The 24,243-nt window shown below is 50.4% G+C and overlaps 1 protein-coding gene across 1 annotated transcript in view; it reads right to left on the bottom strand.

Annotated features, from left to right (window-relative positions):
- LHX4 (LIM homeobox 4) overlaps nt 1–23,167 on the bottom strand; it is a 45,443-nt gene extending 22,276 nt beyond the window's left edge. Inside the window, exons 1-2 of the mRNA XM_068986448.1 lie at nt 23,092–23,167; nt 4,991–5,162 (exon numbers count right to left, since the gene is read on the bottom strand). Of these exons, the coding sequence (XP_068842549.1) occupies nt 4,991–5,162; nt 23,092–23,167 (248 nt within the window). The remainder of the gene's footprint in view (nt 1–4,990; nt 5,163–23,091) is intronic.
- Between the last annotated feature and the right edge of the window lie 1,076 nt (nt 23,168–24,243).

The raw sequence follows: 24,243 nt of genomic DNA, 5'->3' as shown, positions 1-24,243 counted from the left end.
CCGGGGCCAGAAACCCAACACCCAGAGATTCTAGCACCTAGCAAGAAGAACCCAGCAGTGCTGGACACAGTTTACACACCACCTTCTTCCCATTTCACAGCAACTCGGTGGGTTAGAACATCACCTCTTAACAGATAAGGGGATGAGGCTTCCAGGAAGGCCTGGTCACTTGTTTGCTGATGAACAGCTGGTTAAACACAGAACAGTAATTCAATCAAGCTCCACTTGGGTTCACCAAACCAGTCTGCTCATAAAATGACTCCCTTTTGCGAAACGCTCCTGTGTACCCAATCTTGGGGCACTGGAGCTGAGAGACATAAAGGAACTTGCTTAAGAACCTCCAGCACTTGAACCAGTTCCTGGAGCAGAAAACCTGTTTTCATCATGCTTCGAAGTAAGGGAGCTGCCAGGACCCAGACAGTGAAGAGCAGGGGCCCCAGAAGCCCAGGTCCTAGACCCCTGCTATCCCCAGGCTCCAGCCCTTTTGCAAGGAGCCAGGGACCCTCCACACCTGGATGCAAAGTCCAGACAGGACCTGCTCAGCAAACACAACCCAAGGAGTTGTTGGCTTCCTAGCTTGCAATTTTGTAATAGTCTCAGAAGCACACTGCATTAGTCGACTCACCGCCTCTCCTCTCTGGCCTTGGAATTTTATTTCCTTTGGAGAAGGGAAGCCAAGGACTCAAGAGGCAAAACAAAAAACAGCAGCAAAAATCAGCCAATGTTACTGAGCAAGACAGTGTTTAACAGCGCCCGCCCCCACCCCTCCCGCCCCGCCCAAAGCACAACAACCACAGAGTACAACCTTCCAACAGTACTTCTTTCTCTGTCTGTGCACACGCCAACATCGCCCTCTGCTGCCAGGCACCAGTACTGCCTTGTTTCACAGGCTCGAGGCTAGGGGAAGCCACTCTCCATCTTTCACCTCCATCCTCCCCCCACTTCTGGGGTAATCACCCCTCCAGCTCCTCACAATACTGTCTTGATTCACAAAACTTCACACAGAATAAAAAATGCCCCTGGAGTTGTGCAAAGCAGTGGCCCTGCCCCTTGTTATAAAACAAAGAGATTTAAAGTATTGATCTCGGAACTTAGAAACACAGTGCTGATCAGTAAGGTAAATGAATCCTGCCCTCTGTCTCTGAGTCAGGCTTTGGGGCAGATATCGTAAGAGAGTAGTACTTTTTATTTTTCCTTTTTCTCCTTTACTTCAAGGTGCATAGAGAAGATGCCTCTGACCAGGCATCTTTCAAGTGCCACAGCCACAAGCATTCTGAGGTCTGCTGGGCAGATTCAAGTGCATGGCACCTGCCGGGCTCTCTTGAGGCCGTCAGAGGTGACTCCTGCAGCCTGGTGTGAGACGTGGAAGGAGGGAACTGGGGTGCCCAGGACCGCCCTCCCCTCCTGCCCCATCTCCTGTTCCCTCTGCTCCCAGTGTCCCTCTGCATGTATGTCAGCTGAAAGCAGGTGCCTGGTGACCTTTAATGAGCTGCAATGAGGAGCAGACCCCCAGTTCTGCAGCCAGATCACTGTCTGAGCCCCAAGTGGGCAGCAGGTAGCCGCTCTGACTGCAGACAATGCTCCCTCCCTGTCCTCACCAAGGACTGTGTCTTGCTAGACCAAACTGTGCTGCACCTGGGCCTTCCTGTACCAAACAGCCATGATCCCAAATGCTGGGTGAGTCCTGACTGCCTGTAAATCCAAGGGTCCTCCCTGGGGCTTTGTGTCTGATCGTCCATCTGTGGGCAGTGGGGGGAATCACTTCCGCTCTCCGTTTTTCTCCACACAGCATCCCCAGCACAGAATTAACAACCTGTGGATTCAGCACTGAATGTGTGGCCAGCTCCCCTTAACAAGGGGCTCCAGCCCTGACAGTGGGCTACCTTACAAAGCAGAATGATCTCAGGAGAGGAGAGTAACTACGGCTAAATAAGGGAGGCCGCCTGGGCCTCTGTGACTTGCAGGATGCCAAAGCTAGGTACAGAAGAAACTGGTCCCCACAGCACACTGTAAATTTGCCATGTAATCTACTCTTTGTTGCATCAAGCCCAGAAACAGCCTATGTGTACAGGGAGACAGAAAAATGAATGGCTAATAAGCCTTTCCTCAGGCCAACAGGTGCATGAGGAACCAGCCAAGCAAGGCAGCCTGTGCTGAGTCATCAGCAGAGACAAGGCGTAAGATGGCCAGGCCTCCACCAGGCTCCCTCCACCGAGGAGCTGGACTCCCCACCATGGAAGGATGGGGAGACCTTGAGAGGATGAACCTCATCCCCGGACCAGGGTGTGGAGACAAGGAAACGCTGAGCATGCCTGGGAAAGGAGGCATCCTGCTAGGGGGCATCAGGTACCCAAGGAAAGCCATGAGCTAGGACTGGACAGGAGCCTGGGCACCGGGCAGAAGGCTCTGGTGGCACAGTATTTCTGCAGTATTCTGTAGGCAGAGGGGGGCCTGCCAAATGGGGATGGTGGGTCAGGACCTGAGCTATGGCGGAGGACACTGGTCTGGTAGGGAGGTGTTGTGGGCAGCAGCCAGGGGGAGATGACTAGAGACCCTACTGATGAGTCTCCAAGGTCATGCAGGCAGGGACTGGGGCAACAGCCTGGGTGAGTAACTGTCATTGTCACTTCTGGTCTCGGGCTTGTGGCTCGTAGGCTGGTGCTAATCCCTCCGTACCCCGCTGCCTGGCCCCTCCTGGCTCTAAATCCATCCTCTTGCTCTATCACTACTTCTCCCAAAGCCAAAGCTACATGCCAGCTGCTGCCACTTCCGTTCCCAAGCCTGGAGCTGGCCAATCAAGGTCCAAACATCAGATAGGGCCCCAGGGCAGTGCCAGGGCTCAAAAGGGCTTCTCTGATTACGGAGCTCTAGGTCTTTGGTCCTGACAGGCCTGCACCCAGCCAGAGTTCTGACCAAGGGAGCCCTCAGCACCTCCCCTGTCCCCAGATGGGCAAGAAGGCAACGTGGCCTCTCGCTCACCCTGGAGTTCACTGAGGATTTCCGAAGGTCCAGGGACAAACGGTAGGATGAGGCACTGGCCCTGGAAGCATGGAGAGCGCACCAAAGCCCCAAGGCCAGGCCCACCCACCTACTTCCTCCTGCCCTTTTCCCCACCCCCCAACACAGAGGATGACAACTGCCCTATCCGGGGCCCAAAGAGCTGCCATGGTACTTGACCAGGGCATCTGTGAGCAAAGAGGGTTGAGGCAAATTCTTGTTGTGGAGAAAGGATGTGAGTGGAGGGGATGGAACTGCTTACATGCCAGAATACAGGCAACAAGGTGAGCATCAGGGGTGGGCAAAGTAAGAGGAAGATGGGGAGAAAGTGGGGGTGCAGTCCACAGAAAAGAACCAGAGCCCCACCCCTCAACTGGGAGCCATAAGGACTTGCTGGGTGTGCCTGTGCTAGCCACTGCCCCACCCTCAGGGAGCCAGAGCATAGATGTGTGTACACACACACAGACACACACACACACACAGAGACACACACACAGACACACACACACAAAGACACACACACACAGAGACACACACACACAGACACACATACACAGACATACACACAGACATATACACACAGACACACACACACAGACACACACACACACACACAGACACAGACACACACACACACACAGACACAGACACACACACACACACAGACACAGACACACACACACACACACGAAGAGAGCAGAGCTTATTTGACCGAAGTGTGATAGTGACGAGTCCTGCCTTCTGAGCACAAGCCGTGGAGGCAGCCCCCGTGGTTATCAACATCATCTTTAAAGTGCTTTTCAACTCCTATTGGACTGAAAAAATTGGAGAATCCTCAGAAATTCAAATCACTTACTCCCTGCAGTTAAACCTTGGAAAGGATTTGGGAGAAATCGAGTTCCATATCCAGGAATGGTGCTTCTCCCCATTTCTTCTGTCTCCAGAATACATCCTCTCTCCCGGGCTTGCTCATTTTTGCCCAGTGTTTCCTGGTGTTGGTGAGCCACCTCGCAGCCCCACCACACTCCACACACCCCAAGGGCCACCTGTCACTGACAGACACCCCTCACCCGTCCTACCAGTTGGTCCATTTCATTCGAGGCACCAGCCTAAGTGCCTAGGTAATAAATTCTGAAAGAGAAGTGCCAGACCAAATGCCATGGAAAATAAATTTTAGGAGATCCCCTCACTCTGACCTAAAGTTCCAACAGGATTTTTCTTTCTGATGAACCCAATCCCAGAATGAAAAACCAAGGACAGTCTTAAGAGCTAGTTCTCATGTATCAGGCACTGTCCTAAGGAACTTACACATGTTGACTCATTCAAAACTAACAACAACCCTATTATCATCAGCCCCATTTTACAGATAAGCAAACTGAGCACAGAGAAGTTAAATAACTTGCACAAGAGCACATAGCTAATAAGGAAGTTTAAACCCAGGCAGGGTCTGAGCTCTAAACCATCACACAAAACTGTCTCTTCCTCATATTTCCACTGAAGTCGATGACACGGTATGAGCCTGGCTCAACTCCTACCAGGAGCAGCTCTTCTCTGAGACCCTTGAAGCAGCCATGGAGATGCCTCTAGATCTAAATTTCAAAGGACCACTCTGAAAGTCACAGGAATGATACAACCAAGGGCCCTGAGGCACCAACTCACAAAGATAGAAAGAGGAACTCCTTTTAGGATTTGCAGGGATCCTTTGTCAGTCACCCTGGAGAAGTCTGGCTCCTGCCTCCTGCCGGCTCCTCACCCCTGCCCCTTGCAGAGCTCATGTGAGGCTGAGATTCTGGGCATCAAGGAATGATAGGGCTGGTGATCAGAAGGGGGACCTCAATGAGGAACAGCCTCTTAGCATCAGGGTTCACCCGTCCCACACAGGATAGACCCCTGCCCCTTGTCTTACCGCAAGCTTCCCCCTCACTGCATGGAGGAGGCAGTTAGATTAGGGCAGGGAGAGCAAGTTGCACCCCACCACCCAGTTCTGACTTACTTGAAGAAGTCTTCCTTGCAGTAGACGCTGCCAGCCCTGGAGAAGCACCGGTCAGCCAGCTGCATCTGGCAGTCAGCACACTTGAGACAGGAGCTGTGCCAGTGTCTGTCCAGGACCTTGAGGATAAACTTGTCCAGGATATGCTGGTTGCAGCCAGCACACTGGGGGATCTCTGTGGAGAGAGATGAGAGAGCCGTGTGAGCCTTCTGCAGAGCACTGCTAACCGGACCAGGTGCTGTGTGGATGCCTTCTCATTCTGCCTGATCTGGGAAAGAACACAAGCCAAACTCCCAGAGCTGCCACATACAGTTGTGCGGGTTGTACACTGTGCAAAGGTGCCTGGTCAAAGGAGTAGGTTGGGACTGAAATCCAATCCATGTTTTGCTGGCCTGGCTTTGGGTGGCTTTGGCCCGAAGGGCCTGTTTCTGAGAGTACCACAAGGCTAGCAGCATCAGCTAACTCCACTTATGCCAGCTGCAATTCAGCAGCCAGTGGCCAGGAAGACCCAATTGCATTCACCTTTATTTCTGTGACATTTTCACTGAGCTGTGCTTAGTCACTCAGTCATGTCTGACTCTTTGAGACCCCATAGACCGCAGCCCACCAGGTTCCTCTGTCCATGGAATTCTCCAGGCAAGACTATTGGAGTGAGTTGCATGCCCTCTTCCAGGGGATCTTCCCAACCCAGGAATTGAACCCAGGTCTCCTGCACTGCAGGCAGATTCTCTACCATCTGAGCCACCAGGGAAGCCCATGACACTTTCACTACTGGGTAGAATCTGTGCTAAAAGCCTCTAAAGTCAGCCCTGCCTAGGCATGGACTGAGAGGCCATCTGGCCTAAAAAGAAAATGATATATAGGGGAGAGGGGTAGTGACCAAGGTCCATGCCTAAAGGTCCAAGAGGAGAAAGAATCTCAGTATTTTAATGAACTACAAAAGATACCATCAATTAATATCCCCAACTAATATGACTTCATGTAGTACTGCAGACAGGAAAACTAGCCACTGCTTTTCCAGACTCCCTTGCAGCTCAGGTTCCAAATGTGATTTAGAGTCTGCCAATCAGATGCACTTAGGAGAGACCTGAATTCATAACTGAGTAGAATGGAGGCACAGACAAGAGGCAGGCCCCCATTATGCTCGTGTGGAGCATGGCTGAGGCCACAGGATTCTCTGGTTTTAATGTCCTAATCAATCATGGCAGAAGCAACAACATTCTGGGGACTGGGAGTTATTCCCAGAAGCTTGGTCCAGGGCTGGCTCCACTAAGCTGAAAGTCATCTAATACATACCTGGTAATTGACCACTTTCCATTTAAATAGTGAAAATGGACTCTGTTGTCCGCAATTGAATCCTAACCACTGCCCCATCCTGTTCCTGAGTTGGGTGACTTCCTAGCCAAGGTCTGTTTCTCTGCCATCCCACCTCTACCAAGGGATTGCTCAGGGGATTGATAGTATTTTGAGTCACTGAATTAGTTTCAAAATGTATAAAATGGTCAGGCTTTCACAGTTGGATGAACAAATAGTGTAAACATCTCTAGCTATTTTCCCTTGTCCTTTTCCTCAAAAAATGGACTGCAACAAATATTAAGAACAAAAACATAAAAGGGCAAGCATTTGGCTTCCCATGGTAATCTCAAAATACAGCAGGTCACAAGGCTGGCAAACCCTGGGGTTTCTCACCTCTATTATAGCATTTTTTGCTACTTGTCTTTTTACACACTCTTTCCCATTAAAAGGCGGAATCCTTAAGAGCAGGAGCAGTATTTCTTTCTCGGTTGTGTCTCCTCCATGCCTAGCACAGTGCCTGGCACACAAGAGTACCTCTAAAGATATTTATCACCAAATAAATTACTGATCAAATCCTCTCTAAGTCATCACAGAACGCCAGGCTGGGCTCCTGTGCTATACAGCAACTTCTCACCAGTTGCCCATTTACACCTGATAGTGTATATATGTTGATGTAACTTTCTCCATTCGTCCCACCCTCTCCTTCCCCCACTGTGTCCACAAGTCTTTTCTCTATATCTGCTTCTCTCATAGGTTCATCAGAACCATTTTTCTAGATTCCATATATATGCATTAATACATGATATTTGTTTTTCTCTGACTTACTTCACTCTGTGTAACAGGCTCTGGGTTCACCCACCTCACTAGTCCTTAACAGACTCAAACTCATTCTTTTTTATGGCTGAGTAATATTCCATGGTATATATGTATCACAGGGAGGGAGGTTAGGGAGGGTATGTATTCATGGCTGGTTTGCGTGGTTGTATGGCAGAAACCAACACAATAATGTAAAAAATGTTAATATATATGCTTAAATTTACAAAAGGAAAAAATTCCTAAGAGGCTCACCTGAAGACAGTTCTTCACTAGTTTCTCCTGCACATCCCAAAATGTCAACAAAATGTCAGCTAAATCTCTTGTGATTTTAAAGTGTTCACATAAGAGCATTAGCCTCAAAGCATTAAGGGGAAAAACTGAACACAGCTAAACCTACATGAAGAGAAAGCTTTTGCAAGTATTAAGTCATTTATATCTAAAACATAGACAGGCTATCGAGACTTGTGATTTTAAAGTGTTCACATAAGAGCATTAGCCTCAAAGCATTAAGGGGAAAAACTGAACACATCCAAACCTATGTAACAGAGAAGGCAATGGCAACCCCACTCCAGTACTCTTGCCTGGAAAATCCCATGGATGGAGGAGCCTGGTAAGCTGCAGTCGATGGGGTCGCTAACAGTAGGACACGACTGACAGACTTCACTTTCACAGTTCACTTTCATGCATTGGAGAAGGAAATGGCAACCCACTCCAGTGTTCTTGCCTGGTGAGTCCCAGGGACGGCGGAGCCTGGTGGGCTGCCGTCTATGGGGCTGCACAGAGTCGGACACAACTGAAGTGACTTAGCAGCAGCAGCAGCAGCAAACCTATGTAAAAAGAAAGCTTTCTCAAGTATTAAGTCATTTATATCTAAAACATAGACAGGCTATGGAGACATTCACTAACCATCACTGTTAGCCCTGTACACACAGTGTTGATCTTGAACCCAACTGAACACCAACACAGTCTGTTCCCTTCATGGCCTCAGCAGGCACCACCATTGCCTGAAGGTCAGACTCACTAGATGCCTTGCCCTTTGACCTGATTCCCAGACCAAAATGAAAACTCTCTGATACATGTATGCTTGGACACTCACTACCGGTCCCGGTTCAGATGGGATTTTCTTTTTATCTCAAAAGCTTTCCTCCTTGACAAAGAAACTGTTCAACTAGTAAGTATTTACCAAGGAGTCCCAGCAAAGGGCTAAGCACATGACAGCTACAGGAATTTCCATTGAATAAGAGCGGCAAGATAGGACACAGGTTAAGACCATGGATTCTGGAGCCAGTCTGCCTAATTTTGATTCTAAGCTTTAACAAATCACTGGGTTGGTCAGAAAGTTCATTTGGATTTTTCCAAACCATCTTAGAGAAAAACCCAAACGAACTTTTATCGCCAACCCAATACTCTGCCTCTGCCTCAGTTGCCTCACCTGTAAAATGGAGTGATGCTGACAATTGTATCTGGTAGAAGTGTTGTGAAGATATATTAATCAATTCATCTTCACAACATTTTGGCTGGAGGCCAAACAACAGGACTCAGTATACAGGACAAGGACTTGGTATACAGTAGGTTTCTATTATTAGGAGGTAAGATAACTGCAGTAACCAGGTATTTGCAGTGGTGCCACTGGGCTGAGTAAGGAAAGTTAGGGGCCCAAGTTCCTGAGCTTGATCTCACTGAACTCCCACCAAGAAGTCCCACATAGATGTCAAGACCCTCAAGTGGTGATTTAGAGAGGACCCAGAGCACACAGCAGCTGTGCCATGGCTTGGGGACTCATCGGGCACCTCCGGGCAGGTTCCTGTTCAACCACACGCTTGACTGGGGGCCACATCCCTGGAGCTGCCAGGGAGGGTTCTGAGCTTGGGGAGCCTTACCAGTTGGGACGTTGGGAAAGATGAGGTGAAGCTATAGTAAGTAAGGGGCGGGTAACCTGGAGCTCCCTTGGTGTGACAAATCCAGCCTGGGAAAGGGATGGGGACAGGCAGGTAAACGAAGCCATTAAGAGGAAAAGGGTGTGGCTCTCCCTTGCAGGCACTCTGGTGGCAGCTGCTGAGTCTTACGGAAGGAGCTGTGAAGGAAGTCTGATCAGGCATCTTTATGCACGATAGGAAGGAAGCCCTAGGGGAGAACCCCTCAGCTCAGAGAAGAGGTGAAGAGGTGTGCCTGGATGTGCAGTGCAGAGCCAAAGGAACCCCTGCCCCACTGAGCCGCGGGTGCCAGGTCCGACCTGTGGGTCTTCGTGGATCACCAGCCCAGGTAAAAACCAACTAGGGACATCTCTGTCCCAGGAGCCACGTTGCAGGCCAGCGGAGGCAAATTAACCCCGGGAAAGACCGATGGAGGAACGGAGAACAAGCCCGCTCCCTCCCCACACCCTGCCTTGTGCCCGGGCCAGAGGGCCGCCCATTGCCACCTAATTGTTGTTTGGCCTCCAAGGAAAGATACAGCTATATTTCTCCTCCAGGCCACAAATGCATGGAGATGAGGGCGAGGATGCGTGCCCATAAAATTTATTTCGAGCAAGGTATCTACCGGGAGCCTTAATATGATGAGTATTCAAGGGAGAATACATTAAGGCTAATGTATGCGGGAAAGGCGGGCAAGGGTAGGGGGGTTTACAGGGTTGGAAGCCGCGACAACATCACGTTTAGGAACAACACTAAAAGCAGGCAGACGAGCCATTTCTCTCGACCTCCAGCCTACAAGGAGTGCTTCCGGAGGGATAAGGCTGGGCTTCCCAAACTTGGGGTTGAGGCCTTGGAACCCAACTGGTGTCCTCAAGCTTGGCAAAAAAGGTAAAGGACGTACTAAGGGTGCTTTTTAAGTTAAAAGAAAACAAAACCTTTCCCACTGTATTCCACTGCAGATTTTGAGAGACAGAGCATTTAAAAAAAAAAAAAACAAAGATAATGCAGAAATGGTTTTAAGAGATCCACTGTATTATCAATAATAAAGGTAAAACCAGGCAACAAGAACGTGTTATAAACTATGCCAGGCCCTGTGCGTAGGTTTCCCCAATCCACACAACTTGGTGAGGGAGTATTATTATCCCCAGTTTACAGATGAGGAAACTGAGTCTGGGAGAGGTCAAGCAAAGTGTCAGAGGTCCCCCAATGGGGGAACCAGGATTTGAACTAGGCCTGTCATGGGGTGGGCTCACCCAACCCCAGAGCTAGAGGGTCAGACATCACCTCACCCAACTACCTCTACCGTGTCACATTACGGAGGGGAGATGGAGGTGGAGGAATTGTCTCTAAGCTGCTCTGTGTCAGTGACGAGGAGTTGATGAGCCACCAGCCTCTGGCACTCCCTAACAATTGTGCAGGCAGAAATGTCCGAGGGACAGATTTCCCTCCTTCGGACAGAGCACGTGTGTTTTAGGGGACAGACACCTAATGCCCAAGCAGGGCTGGGAGTGGGAACCCCTGTCCGGCTGATCTCCTCCCCACAGCTGCAAGGTGCCAGCTTGTTAACGGCATCTGTCAAGTTCAGATTCATCCCCACCTGTGATCGGGTGACGACCTGTGACCTCAGACCCCACACTTCAGGAGACAGTGCTCCAGGCAATTATTCAGATGCCTGTGAAATGTTTATCAGAAAATTTCAAAGAGCAACAACACAAATCTTTTTTTCACCTACAATAAACTATTTTTTCCCCATAATTTGAAGAGTCTGAACAGGACAGAGGTTATATAGGCCTCCTACAAGAAATAAAGTCATAACCAAAATTTCCAAGGTGTGAGAGGATTTCCAAGTCCCTAGTAAAATTGACTTATCCATGCAATATTTGAAATGGCAAGATTTTACCTTGAAAACTGGAGTTTAAGCAGACTTCTGCAGTCAAGACAGAATTTGATCTATAAACTCAGTTCCTGATCTGAGGAGTCATTTCATTTAAAATGAAAATTTTTATCTTATCTGCAGAAAAGTGTTCTGTGATGATGCTCTCTGCTGGGGCTCTGTAGAAGGTAAACCCAGGCATGAAAAGACAGCAACACTCCTGAAGCAGCCAAGGAATCTGTGGAGATGCTGGACCACATGGGACAATACCCTCCCATCATATGGGGCCACCCACCAGAGTCCAGCAGAGAGACACGACCCAAGGCACAGACCTAAGTCTGCAGGGAGAATAGCTGCATGTATACAACTACCCAAGCAGACACCCTTACACACATTCACACAGACACATACACATAGTCAGATATACTCACACGGTCCTACTTGCAGTATATACAAAACATACTTAACACAGACACATTCACATATATACCTAGACACACAGAGAAACAGACAATCACTGATGTTCATTGAGCATGCACACTCATACATAGACAAAGGCACCCACACATACCACATTCACTCTGACACACATACACACATTCACATATACTCAAATATTTAGCGCACACACATACATGTATTCATAGGTATGCACACACATGCCACAGATACTAACACACACACCTAAAGGCACACAAACACATGCACACACATATTTGGATACAACAGCTAAGGCATGGTGACTCGGGGGGGGGGGAAGCCAATTCTTCTGAAGTCAAGCTATATCTACAGAAAGGAAACCATCTCTGGATGAGGGAGCTGTCCAACCCTGGAGAGGTGGGGAGAGTGGATAGTGAGTGAAATGGAAAGCTAGGGGGAAGCAGAAAATTTTGCTCAAAGACCTTTTTGGAAAACTACTTAGGGAATTTGAAAATTTTTCAGTTCTGGTTAGAGTTCAGATCTTCAAATCTTTAGGTCTGCCAAATAGTTTATGATAAAACCCAGAACAGGGTCTGAGATGCTGATTCTACCATGTGTGTGATTTTGGACAAGTTGTTTAATCTCTTTAAGTCTCAATTTTCTTATCTGTAAAATGGAGATAATAACCATTTTCTCAGGGTTGCTACGTGACTGCATCAGTTAATGAGTATAAAACACTTACTTCCATAATACCTTTGTCCAAGCTCAGTGGTCAGCTTCCTTCTCCCTTCTCATAGCCAGTCACCAACAAGATGGATTTATACATTTAAAGTGTATCAAAATTATTGCATGCTTCATTATTTCCCAATATAATTTTCCCTTCCCTCACCACCAAAACACTCAAAACTCTCCTTCAGACCCCTTGTTCTAAAGCATCTGGAAAATGTACAACCCTTTCTAATCAACATAATTCCAGAGTATGAATAGCAGATAATGCAACATTACAAGATTCAGCCTTTTCGGAATAAAGAAAGAAATCTGTCAGATTCTTTCCTCTACAGAATGAGGGCAAATTTGCCAGACCTTGGTCCCCCTCCTCCTATGTGAAAGCTCAGAGCGGGGTGGGTTGGGACCACAAACTGCCTGACCTTTTGCTCTAATGTATCCAGGTAAGAGTGGATTGAGTTCAAATTGACATTTGAGGTTTCTCCTATTTTTCTTGGAGACATCTAAATGCCCAGTGGTGAAGTGACTATTTCTTGTTTGGTAAGAAATAACTAAAAACCCTTTGCCTATAGCGGGAACCTACTTCTTCATCAAGGAAGCTTATAAGCTTTCATAAAAGCCACAACGTGATGCTCAGCCCTCAGATCACTTGAAGTGCCATAGTGGGGGCATATGGGGCTTATTTTTCAGAGTGACCCACAGACAATGGATTCTGTTTTAAATCCCCAAATTCCTCCATTTGAGAAGTTTCAGAAAGGTGGGAAGTGGAAGAGATCAAAGGTCTAATACAGTCTGCAGCAGATCAAATTGCCCACACCCCTCTGGTGATGTATAATAAGTACTGTGTATTTTTATTCCCCACTCACGTTTCTTCATTTCCAAGAAACTGCTCTCAAGGAACCTGGAGCCACCATGAAACATTTCAGAGATCGTTTGTGTTTGTTTAATCGATTTTAATTCTTTGAAAAATTGTGCTTTCTATCTCTTTGGTCACAGAAGATCAACAAGCTGAGGAAAAGCAATTTTTTTCCCACTAAGGAGACTAAAACTAGACCCAACACACTTGACAAGGATTTCTAAAGTGTATTTGAGAAAGTTTATCTTTCTGGGAAAATGATTTAGAATTTCAGATATTTCCATTGGACCCGTAATGCTGGTGAATACTTTAATATTTTAAAGACAGGTATTTTGAACTGGTTGGAATAATGTTCGTTTAACCACAGTCTCAGAACAGATTAGTATTTTGTTAAATTTGGACTTTCATGGGCAACTTTGGAATCCTGAAAGACATTGCTTTATCACTGCCTATTGGACAATAAAATTCTTTTTGTTTCACAAACCATTTGACTTCACTGCCTTATGCCCAGGAAAAGGTTTTCCTTGCTTCTTTCTGGATAGGGAGCCGGTCCCTGGGACCTGCTTCTAGGGTTTCTTTCCTGTTTGGAGACCCCTTTAGTGCTCCCTACTGTCTTGGCCATCCTCTCTCTCGGGAAACCCAGAAGCCCTTCAGCCCGCTTAGGGCAACTCCATCCCCAAAACAGGAACCGTGATCAGGATCCTGGTCTTTAAGTTTGCCCACACTATGAATTTTGTCAAGAACTTGCAAATCTGCAAACTCATTTACTCTCCCTCGAGATCTTGAGAAAAGTGAACCTCTACATTTAAAAGGGCTTCCCTAAGGGTACACATTGGGAAGCAAACCAGGGCTAGAATCTTCTTTTTCTCTGTGATAGATTCTGAGACTGATTGAAGACCAAGGCTTCCAACGATGCTCACCAAAGCCACCTCTGTCTGGTGGGTTTCACCTCAAATCCTTTTGCTGGTAAGTAGTTTTCGTTTTGAATTCTGTCTTAAATAACATTTGGCTACTGTCTGTTTCCCAAAATACTTAATTTTATTTGCTTTTTTTTTTTTTTTTACTGACTACAAACTGAAAGGAGAAAAGCCAAATGGGACTTTAAGGAAACACATATATAATTGAAATATTATGCAAATGTTTTTCTTGGAATTCTTCATTCCTTCCCAACATAGAAGAGGGAGAAAACAACACTTAATGGCAGACAATGTTGCTCTGTTACCTAAAGTTCTTTAAGAAAGAAAGAAGGAGGTTTTGAAAAGGCAGGTTGGGGAAATATTCTCAGTGGGGGCTTATTCGTTTCATCTGGGAATGATTAATTCTGAAGTGTTGCTAACAGAAGGTCACAGGACATAGCAAGTATGGTACCAGGCCTACCTAAATGCAAACCTAAGTTATAGAATATCCAAGTCTAAGAATGGTAACAGAGGTACAGTTAAACTAATCAACAGTTCTGTTATTCAATACATATTTCTTAAATAAAACTTTTCAAAGTCGCTGCCATCCCTACTGACAATAGAACCTTGTTTTCTGGTCATAACTCCCCTTTCAAATCACCTGAAAGCTGGGATCAAAGGAACAGAGGACTGAGAGACAGGAAGCAGTTTACATGGCGAATCATAACTGGATGTGTCTGTTTTCTCCCCCCTCCTGGCTCTTTCTTATTTCCCTATTAAAGACAATTCACTTTTATCGAACAGTTTAGAGCATACTTATTTATATGTTCCCTTATTCTACGGCAATAAGGAGTTCATGATTCTCAGTAAGAATACTGAAATGGTTTGCCAGACATGACTGAGCAACTGAACTGAACTTAGAGCATCCTTATTTATATGTTTCCTTATTCTAAAGCAAAGCATCTTGAAGAAACCAAACATAATTTTCAAAAATGTTTTTATAAACTCTCAATAGCCTAGTAAGAATAATCTTACACAGCACAGTAGAAGCACAAAATTTCAATATTAGTTCTTCAAAATTTAAGAATAAAAAGTTTATTGAGCACCGTGTTATTATAGGATGACAGCATTGTCTATAATGATCTGGGCCAGCCACAAAAGTATTGAGGTAAGTAAAAAACAAAACAAAACCTGGCATCACATTTAAGGTAAATTATATTCTCTAATATAATCCTATTCGCTTATGTACTTTAAAAATACAGAAATCTACACATCTTATCTAATTTCTAGTTTGTCTTGATAAATGACTAACAACTAGTAAAGAGTCAGAGAATCAGAAATGATCACACCTAACGTCATCTTCTCCCTCTGTTCTTCCCTAGAATCCTTCCCACCACGGGTCCTATTTGTTTCATTTGGTGGTTTGAGGTCCCTTTGAAAATCTCTTTTGTTCTTCTGCTTAGCTCAAAAATAGTAACCTCTTCGATGAAAGATCAAATTCAAAAGTAGTCTTGAGACAATTTTGATGTTACCATTTAAGGCTGAATCTGGGCAACCATTTAATAGAAGGCATCCCATAGTAAATAAGAAATGTAGACATATATTTGCAGGTGTAGAATTATCTCCTAGGCTATACACTGACACAGATTTAGTAATCTTCAGTTGAGTATTGATTATTCTCAACAATTGCAAATAAAACCGAAAATCACATTGAACACCATGACAGTCTGTGGAACTGCCACAGACATCTCTCTATTTCTATTTCATTCTTCACATTTAATCATTGCTGAATCTCCACAGTGCGTTTTTCTGATGTCTCATTCTATGGCAATATTCCCTATGTTTGGCAACTTCTCCCTCATAAGAAGAAACTTTCAATTAATTTGGCTGCAAGTTTTGTCTCTATTAAGCTGTTCCCAGAACCAACCCCTTAACCCCCTAACATTATAATTAAAGCCAATTATACTTTAAAGGCATTTGGGGGTGAGATACCGCAGTAAAACATCTGTGACTAGACCTACAACGGCAGAGGGAAGGGGAGTGGGGATCAGAGAAAAGAAATCCGCCAAAAAACAACAGGGGTTACTAGTTGCCTTCCGAGACGATTTTTCCAACCCGCCACTAACCCAAAGTACATTTTCCAAGGAAGAATCCATTTCAATTTTGCCAGTTATACCTGTCCTCCTACCCCCAGCTGCAGCGCCTCAAAATGGCTCATTTGTGCTCCATTTTGATGGAGATTCCTATAAAATTGAGACCTTAAAAAGGTAAAGACCTCACAGGGGGCATGTGAGTTTTTCTTCCTACCACAAATAACAGTAACCCCGCTCTGGGGCCGATTCTGTTCCAGACCCAGAAATTGCTCTTCCCTCCCAAGCCTCCTGGAAACTGAGTGAGAGATGGATGGATCTCCCTCCCCACAGGCTGCTGGGTACTCAACCCATGATGAGACCCCACTGGTCAGAAATCCTGTGCAAACCCATGCTCCTCCTGCAAGGATCTCACGAAAGGAGGAAAGAAGGGACTGAGGAAGGAAGGGAGAAAGGAAAGAGAGACAGACACGGAAGACAGACATTCAAACCACGATGACATTTTCCTAAAAGCAGTAGACCCTGTTGGCTCACATCTGTGTTATGGGCATTGTTAACGCTCGTTCCAGAAGGGGAGGAAAGGCAGAAAACCATTACAAAATGAACCCCCTGCACACACCATGCATCTCCAAACTCAGCCATCTATACAGTAAGGTATCTCGTGCGCCATAGCCAATGGCTGTTTGTCTGTCTCCAGCCTTGGGTTTCCCCAAGTGGGTAAGATTACTTCTATCCGCCGGCTGCTCAGCGGCTAAATTGTTTCCAAGTCTCTCTGCATTCCAAAGCGTCTCAGCCCCAATCCTGATCTATTTCCCTGATTGAAAGAAATGGCACAAGGTCCCTCCATCCAATTCCACCCACCTCCCCCCTCCACAGCTCCTTAATTAGGAGAAGACTAGTTTCCCTGAGAAACCCACAAGATACCCACTGGTACGGACTAAATCAAGAGGCTCAAAGGAGACCTCTTAACAATGTGATAGAAAGGTGAGTGCCTGTTAACTAATTTCCCATCCCTGGATGACTGCAGGTGTGGCTGTCTCCCTCCCCTTCCTCTGCTGCAGCCCTCCCAGCACCTGCGTCTCTCGGGTTCTGTCTGCTAATGTGGTGCTAAAGCAATCACTAATTGACTGGAGCACAGGGTGAAAGGACTCTAAAATCCGAGGCAAAAGGGAAGTGTTAGGACAATGGAAATATTTAGGACTTGAGGCTGTCTACACCTGGTCAGCGGGGTCATCAGGTCTCTCTTCAAAATCCAAGACGCCCCCGTGGGCTGTGTTCTGTCTACTCAATGGAAAGCCATTTGCTACGCCGGTTTCCCTCCTGCTTCGACCCCCCACCCCACCCCACCCCACCCCACCCCACCCCACCCCCAGGAGGACTCGATTTTGAAAAATCGACCCTGGTATTTGGTCGCGTAGGTTGCCTCCTAGAGGTGTTGAAGACTCACGCTGCTCTAATCCCCAGGGCGTTCAGCCTACATTCTTGCCTTAACCCCGCTTTGTTTTTGGCGTGTCGGGAGGGAGGTACACCTCGTTTTGGTATTCCTTCATTTAACTTCGTGCAGCTCCTGGCTTCATCTCGCCCGGGCTTTGCTAGTAATTCTTCCTGACTAGTTTCATCCTTCAGATTCCTTTAAAAGACATTCACCCTGCCTTCAAAAAAAAAAAAAAAAAAATCCCATCCCATCCTTGATGAAGCCAACCTCTGAGCCCCAAAGGGTGAATGAAGCTTGCGCTGAGTCCCAGCCGCGTCTGGGTGCAACCCGAGGCTGGCTCCATTTCTTTCCTGGCCGCACAGTGTTACTAAGTCCCTCCCCAGGTCGAATTTACAACAGCTGTCCAGATACAGACCTCGTCTCTCTTGAGCCTGCCACGTTTCAAGCGCTCTTCCAGGTCCGCTAAGCGGTGGAGCAGGGCCAGGAGCTCAGAGGGGAATGCGGGAAGGGAGCGCGCGGCACAGGCACCCGCTGGCTGCCTCCAGGTTCTGTGCGGGAGGAGCTGCTCCCTAAATGTGAGAATCGCTTTCTAAGGGTTAAAAATTCACAGAAATACTTGTGCTGCCCGCGTTGGGGGGTGGGGTGGGGGTGGGATTAACACGGTTTTCCCAAATTCTTGGTGCAAAATGGGTATGCGGAAGAAGAGGGTTTATAGTTCCCGCGCTCCGTCCGCGCTCTTGGCGAGTAAAGTCTGCCCGGCTCCAAACAAGTAGGAAACTAGTTCCAGGCTTGGCCAATCCCAGACTAATCGGGATAATAAACTAGGAAGAGGAAGGTGGACGGAGCGAAAGGGCCAAGGCGCAGAAATGCCGAACGCGCCGCGCGGTGCCGAATGCGCCCCTCTTTTGCCCCCTTCGCAGCTGCGACCTCCCACTTGGAGCGGGTGGACGCGGTGCAGGCGAAGCTGGTTCCCCGGGAAGGGCCGCCCTATCCGCACCTGCCCCACAGGCGAGCCCTCAAAAACCCAGGGCACGCGGCGGGCTCGCTCCGGACGGTGCGCCGCCCCCAGGTGCGAGGCAAACGCTTTTGGAAGCAATTCATCTTGGGTTCCCCCGGGCCACCCAGGCCGGCGCCTGCCCTGGGGGCAGAGGAGCTCTGCCCCGGTGGCGGCGAGGTCACCCAGGTCGCGCTCCCAGACCCGAGGACGCCGCTCCCGCCTGGCCCCTCCTGGCTCTGCTTTTCCGCGAGGATGGATCGCGGCCAAGCGAGGAAACCACTCGAGTTAGGTCCTGCCTCTTCTCAGCCGAGATTTCTCTTCTCCCCTGGACGCAGGCATGGGGCCGCTCAGTGCAGACCTTCGCCCCTCACTCGCCCCACCTGCCTGCTCTCTGTCTGGGTTAAATCGTTAATTCATCTCCCTGAGCGCCCCGAGACTGCGGCTTCCCAGGCATGCTCCCGTCCGGCCTCTCCGATGTAGGCATGGGAACAGAGGCGGCCCGAGAAGCTAGCCCCTCGGGCGCCGCGGCACCCCGCCACCCCTAACGAGGCACGGCCGCGCTCACCCGGGTTTCTCCAAATTCCCTCTGGCTGGTGCGCAGCTCCGGCCGGACGGTGGGACAGGATCCTAGCGGAGGAAGGGTCCGCATCCCCAACCGGCGAGGACCAAATCTGCCAGCGGGACCAACCAGTCTGACCTGTGAAAGTTGGCCCGCGCCGGACTATATTTTTATGACGCAGGGAAAGAGGTTTGAGGTGTTGGGGGCTGCTGTTGGAATATCCGTATCGGAATCTGATGAAATATCAACGTCTCTGTATTTTGTATATATATATATATATTTTTTTTTTTCTTTTTCCTTTTTACCTCCCTTGGAACCACGAAAAAGGCAGGAATGGAAAGAAGAGCAAATCGCTGTTCCAGAGTTGGAGAGAACTCCCTGCCGGGAAATGCGTTTACTCCACCCTTAAGATATAGCCTGCAAGAGTTTAAGGTTGGGGGCTAGGAGTCGGACCCAACCAGGGCAGGGAGAATTCACCCCACGCAGGAGCACCCGGAAGGGAAGAGGGTTAGGGAGGCGTCCTGAGCCGTCCTTTGCCCAGATCCTACCAAATACAAAACCAAACACCCTTGCCCACAGCTTCGGGGTTCACGAGAGCTGCAAGATAGATTTTCTTAGGACACAAGTAAGAGATGGGTGACCTCCGCCCGGGGCCTGCTTCCCATTCACCACCGCCAGTCTGGACCGGGCTAATCAGTCTTTCCTCCCGCGGGATCGGGCCGCTCTCCAGGCAACATTCTCGGATGTCCGTTTTCCTTTCCTCGGTGCCCCGGGAGACTACTTGTGAGATGGGCCAAAACCGAAGGCAAGGGGATGATAAAACGCGCCCGCCCACCCCGCCATGTCCCTCGTTGTTCCTAAATGTCTTGGCCAGCAAGAGGGCCCAGCAGGAAGGGAACCGCTGGATTCGGGGAGAAGAGAGGTTCGGAGGAGGCTGAGAGGTGCGCAGGGTCAGGCGCTGTGGGGACTCTGACCTTTGCAGCCCTGAGGGACGCAGCGAGGACCACCCGACAAAGACAGGCTGTGCCAGGAACAAGAGAAACGAGCTGCCCTAAATCGTGGGCCAAGTAGCCAGGACCCAACAACTTAGGACAAGGTCCTTTTCTGAACCCGTCCTCCTGCACCCACAAAACAAAGAACTCGACCGGTGCTGGATGTGACCCTGAGGGTGTTGCCTCCTGCACAGGAGAGCATTCCCGACACCCAGAGCAAGGAGCCAGGGTTTGAGTTCCTTAGAAAACACTGACCTGAGGCGGGAGGGGGCGCTGCCCAGGCAACCAGTCCAAGCTTTGGGGGGCGGGGTGTTTTATTTCTAAGAGCAACTCTAAGTTGCTCTTGGATTGCTCCCAGCCTCCTCCTTCCAGATTCTTCCAAGCTTCTTGCTCAGGCCTATGCCCCTCAAAGGGATGAAGAAAGCCAAGAAAGCCTGAGCCCGGCGCATCCTTATCGGGTGACCCAGGGGCTGTGGGAGTGAGGCTGGGACCTGCTCTGCAACCTCCAAGCGGTGAAGCAGGGGGACAGGGAGCACCATCGATCAGGCCACCCAGGAGCAAGAAGTGTGTGTGGCGGGGGGGAGGGTTGGGGGGTATGGGAGCATATAGGGTGTAAGGAAGAGGACCGCCAAGAGAGAGAAATACACAACTTGGTAATGTTTTCCTGAAGGGAATGCGCCTAAACCATCCCCTCAAAGCAGAAGACCAAACTGGATTCCAGCCCCTACAATGCCCCTAGAGGCCAGGGCACCAGAGGCACTGAGGTGGGGGGACTCTCTAGACCTGTGCTCTATCTGTGGTGGCTCAGGATGAAGAAGCAGAAGGTGGCTGTGGTGGGAGGATGGGTAAGCCTTCCAGTTGGTGGGCTGGAGGGACCCGGGCGGTTGGAGAGCTTTTCTATTCTCTGCTCCCCACCCCCACACCAGATTTAAACACCCACATCCCAGGATTACCCCTCTCCCTCCCTGAGGCCTAAGGGCCTGTCCACTTCTACATGGAATTCTTAGGCTACTGGGTCCTACATTCCAAGAAAGAGAATGGTTGGGTATATATGCCAGAGGGGGCCAGCCCCCCTCCACCCCCAGGTCCCAGCACCAGCAGCTTAATAGCCAGAAGCCAGATCTGCTGCAGTGGGTGAGGGAACAATCCACACACATCCCCAAAAGAAAAAAAAAAAAAAACTGATCCCAATCCCCTAGGGGATTGGTGCTCTGAAGTTTGGCCAGTGCCGCCTCAACCCAGGCCACAGAACCAGGGCAAGACAAAAGGAAGGACAGATCAGCCCCTCCGGGTTCAGCCTTGCCTCGCTGGACCACCCTGGAATGAGAGTCCCCTTCTCTCCTTCCTTAAGTTTCCCACACTTCGAACCCAGATGCTGAGCCCTGACGAACTGTCGCTCTGAGGGTGAGTTCCAGGCATTTTAGGAAATTGAGTTCCTGATGATGGAATCAAAGTTGTCTCTGAGTAAGAAAAACAAAAAGTGAGACCATCTGAGAGTGCGTGCGAGGCCTCTAGAGAAAGGCTGTCAGAGCAAAACCCACTCTGTTATGTTGCAGTCCTAACACAGGCCACCTATGGACCACAACTATTAAATCACAGCTGTGCCCAGTTAAAGGACCCGAGAAACACACACCTTCGTCCTCTCTCACACTCCCCTCACTTGCACAGAGTGACAATCAGCTTAAGCCGGAGCACATTTGACAAGGTTTGTGAGTGTGTGTGAGGGGGCTGACAACCCCGTCCCTCCCCGCCCTTGGTGGATGAGGGGAGTAAGGACTCAATGAGCCCCCAACACCTTCTACAGACACATCTTAGCAGTAAACTCTCGAAGGCACAGCGCAGACTTAGAATTGTCAATAATTGACCGAAAAAGACACAAAAAATAACTGTAGGATAGTCAAGGAACAACCTAAATAATTTGAGTGAAGCTATCCTCTTCTGGTCCCTTCTCACAAACTTCTTAGGAAGTCGCGGAGTCGGGGCACACTCGCCAGCCTACCTTTGAGGTATTGCTGGGGCAGAAACCTTGTCACGGAGAGCCGGGGCGCAGGAGGGCGCGCTCGTGCACCCTAGTTCGTAGGTCGGTACCATCCGTGGATGAGCCGGCCCCTACTTAAACCTCAAGGATGTAGCTACCGCTCCACGGAAGAAGTCGCAGGCGGAAACCGCTCGGCGACTAGAGGGTGGAAGCCGTTCTTCTCTCTCCCATGCCCAGGGGCGTTCCGTGGAACCTGAGAGCCCGCGGGGCAGGGCTCGCGCGGCGCCACGGGACCTGCTCTGGCCTCTGCACAGATTTTCCACGGAAGACTCACCCTTCGCGAGTGAGGGTCAGAAACAGATTCCCACCTGGAAAATCCCTGCGCGCGCGCACACACGTACTCTCTCACACACACACACCTGAAGATAAACAGGCTCTGAGCTCCGGCCACCTTCCTAATTTCGGGCGCAGGAAAGACAAGTGAGAGAGCGAGCAAAGCGCCTTTACGCTCTAATCTCTTCCCTTCCGAGTCCAAGCCATCCCGAAACCTGGCCTCTCGTGCGCCAAGGATGTACGAGTTCAGAACTTCGTCCTGGTGCTCCCCCTCCCTTCATTCCTCGGCTTGCTAGAATATGGCGAGTGGATTTCCTCACTAGGAGCTGGCAGTCCCCGGCGGCGCAGGCGGCGGGCGCTGCGGGCAGCAGTGGCTGGGGACGCACCAGGCGCGCACACCCTGCGCGCGGGGACAGAGAGTGGGCCTGGGCTTCTGTGCCGCCAGCCCCGGGGGCGGGGGACGCGCTCTCCAACTTTCCGCCAGCTGGGGTGAAGTTGCACGAGCGGTACTGCGAGCTTTGACTGTAGCCCTCCCCGCCCCCCCGGGGGAGTGATTTGGGGGGACCACCTCAGGGCTCTGGCCTGGCTTGCAGCCTGTTCCCTTGGCGTCCCCAAACAGCACTCTCCCCAACGCTCCTAGAAAAGCCACGGGCTGGGGATGCAGGGTTCGGTATCCCTCGGTTGCCTCGAGCACCATCCCGGAGGCGTTCACTTTCGGCCCCCAAAGCCGAGGGCCAGGCCCTTCACACACACTCTGCCCGGTGCCCCTGCCCTGTGACCGCCTCTGCGCCCCGGCCGTCTGCCCCTCGCCCCGCCCGTCCCCTCCGGTACAGGCTACGCGCAGCGTCCGGCCCGCCCCAAACCGGCCCAAGCTGCTGGCTGTCTGGCCACCAAATTAAATCAGCGAGAAAGGGGGTGTCTTACGTTGCATCGGCACACCGAGCATCTCCGGGAGCCCCTTGACAGCCCCCTCCGCGGGGACAGCTGCGCTCTGCATCATCTCCGAGCGAGAGCCAGCGAGTCGCAGTCTACGGAGATCTCTCGCTCAAGCTGGATTCAGAAATTGGAAAATAATAATAATAATAAAACACCCAACCAGACCGCCGAAGTCACAGTGGAAGCGGACCCTCCGTTTCTCCAGCAGGATTCCACAGGCTGCCCGGCCCCCTCCCCCTGCCAGTCCCCGGTCTGTTTCAAATCCCTTTGATCTCCCTCTCCCGGGTTGGTGCACATCCCGGGTTGAGGAGACGCTGTTGCTGCAGCTCTGGCTTTTTTTCCCCCTCCTCCCTCCCCCGCCCGCTTCCCTCCCCCTCCCCCTCCACCCTTGGCGTGCCGGCCGCCTGGGAGGCCGCGGTCACCCAGGCATTTTGATTCATTCACACTGCAGGAACGGCCGTGACGTCGCTTTCCGCAGGCAGGCCCGCCCTTCAGCCAAGCCCCCCACCGGGCAGCAAGCGGCGGACCCAGGCCGGAGTGGGGGTCCCAGCGCCCCGAGGGAGGCCGGCCAGGCAGGAGGGCGGGACCGCATGGAGCGGGGCGGGGCCTCACGGGCCTTCCCCACCCGCTGCCCGCGGTGCGCGCTCGCGCCCTGGGTATAAATACTGCGGCTAGCTCGGCCGCGGCAGCAGGTGTTCCGGACGGCGGTGTCCGGGCCTTCGAGGGTTCCGTGGGTTTCCCCGGGGGCGAGGGGGTCCCGGCCCCAGCGGGCGGCTCGTGTCCTCTCCGCTCTTCCGTTGGAACCAAAGGGCGGGGCAGGCGCTCCGGAGGCCGGGCCGCTCGGCGGGGGTCTTCCCACCCCCCCGCGCGCTCTCGGTCCCGGGCTTCTCCCGGCCTGATGATCGAGCGCGCTCCGTAACTAGATGACTCCATCCTCCTCGTCCTCGGCCTCCTCCTCTTCTCCTCCGGCCAACTCCCTTCCCGCCGGCGCTTCCCAGCCCTTGCTCTCTCTCCCCCGCGTCTGGCTGAGGCCGGGCCAGGGACAGCCCGTACTCAGCCCGCAGCGCGCGAGTCCAGCAGCGGGCGGCGGCCGGTGGTGGAGGGCCGCCAGGGACCGCGCGCGGAGGTAGCGGGGCGCGG

This window comes from Capricornis sumatraensis, chromosome 14 (genome assembly GCF_032405125.1).
Source record: "Capricornis sumatraensis isolate serow.1 chromosome 14, serow.2, whole genome shotgun sequence".
In the NCBI taxonomy this organism is placed as follows: Eukaryota; Metazoa; Chordata; class Mammalia; order Artiodactyla; family Bovidae; genus Capricornis; species Capricornis sumatraensis.
The sequence above is the reverse complement of the archived record's forward strand: the minus strand, read 5'-3'. Positions and strand labels throughout refer to the sequence as shown.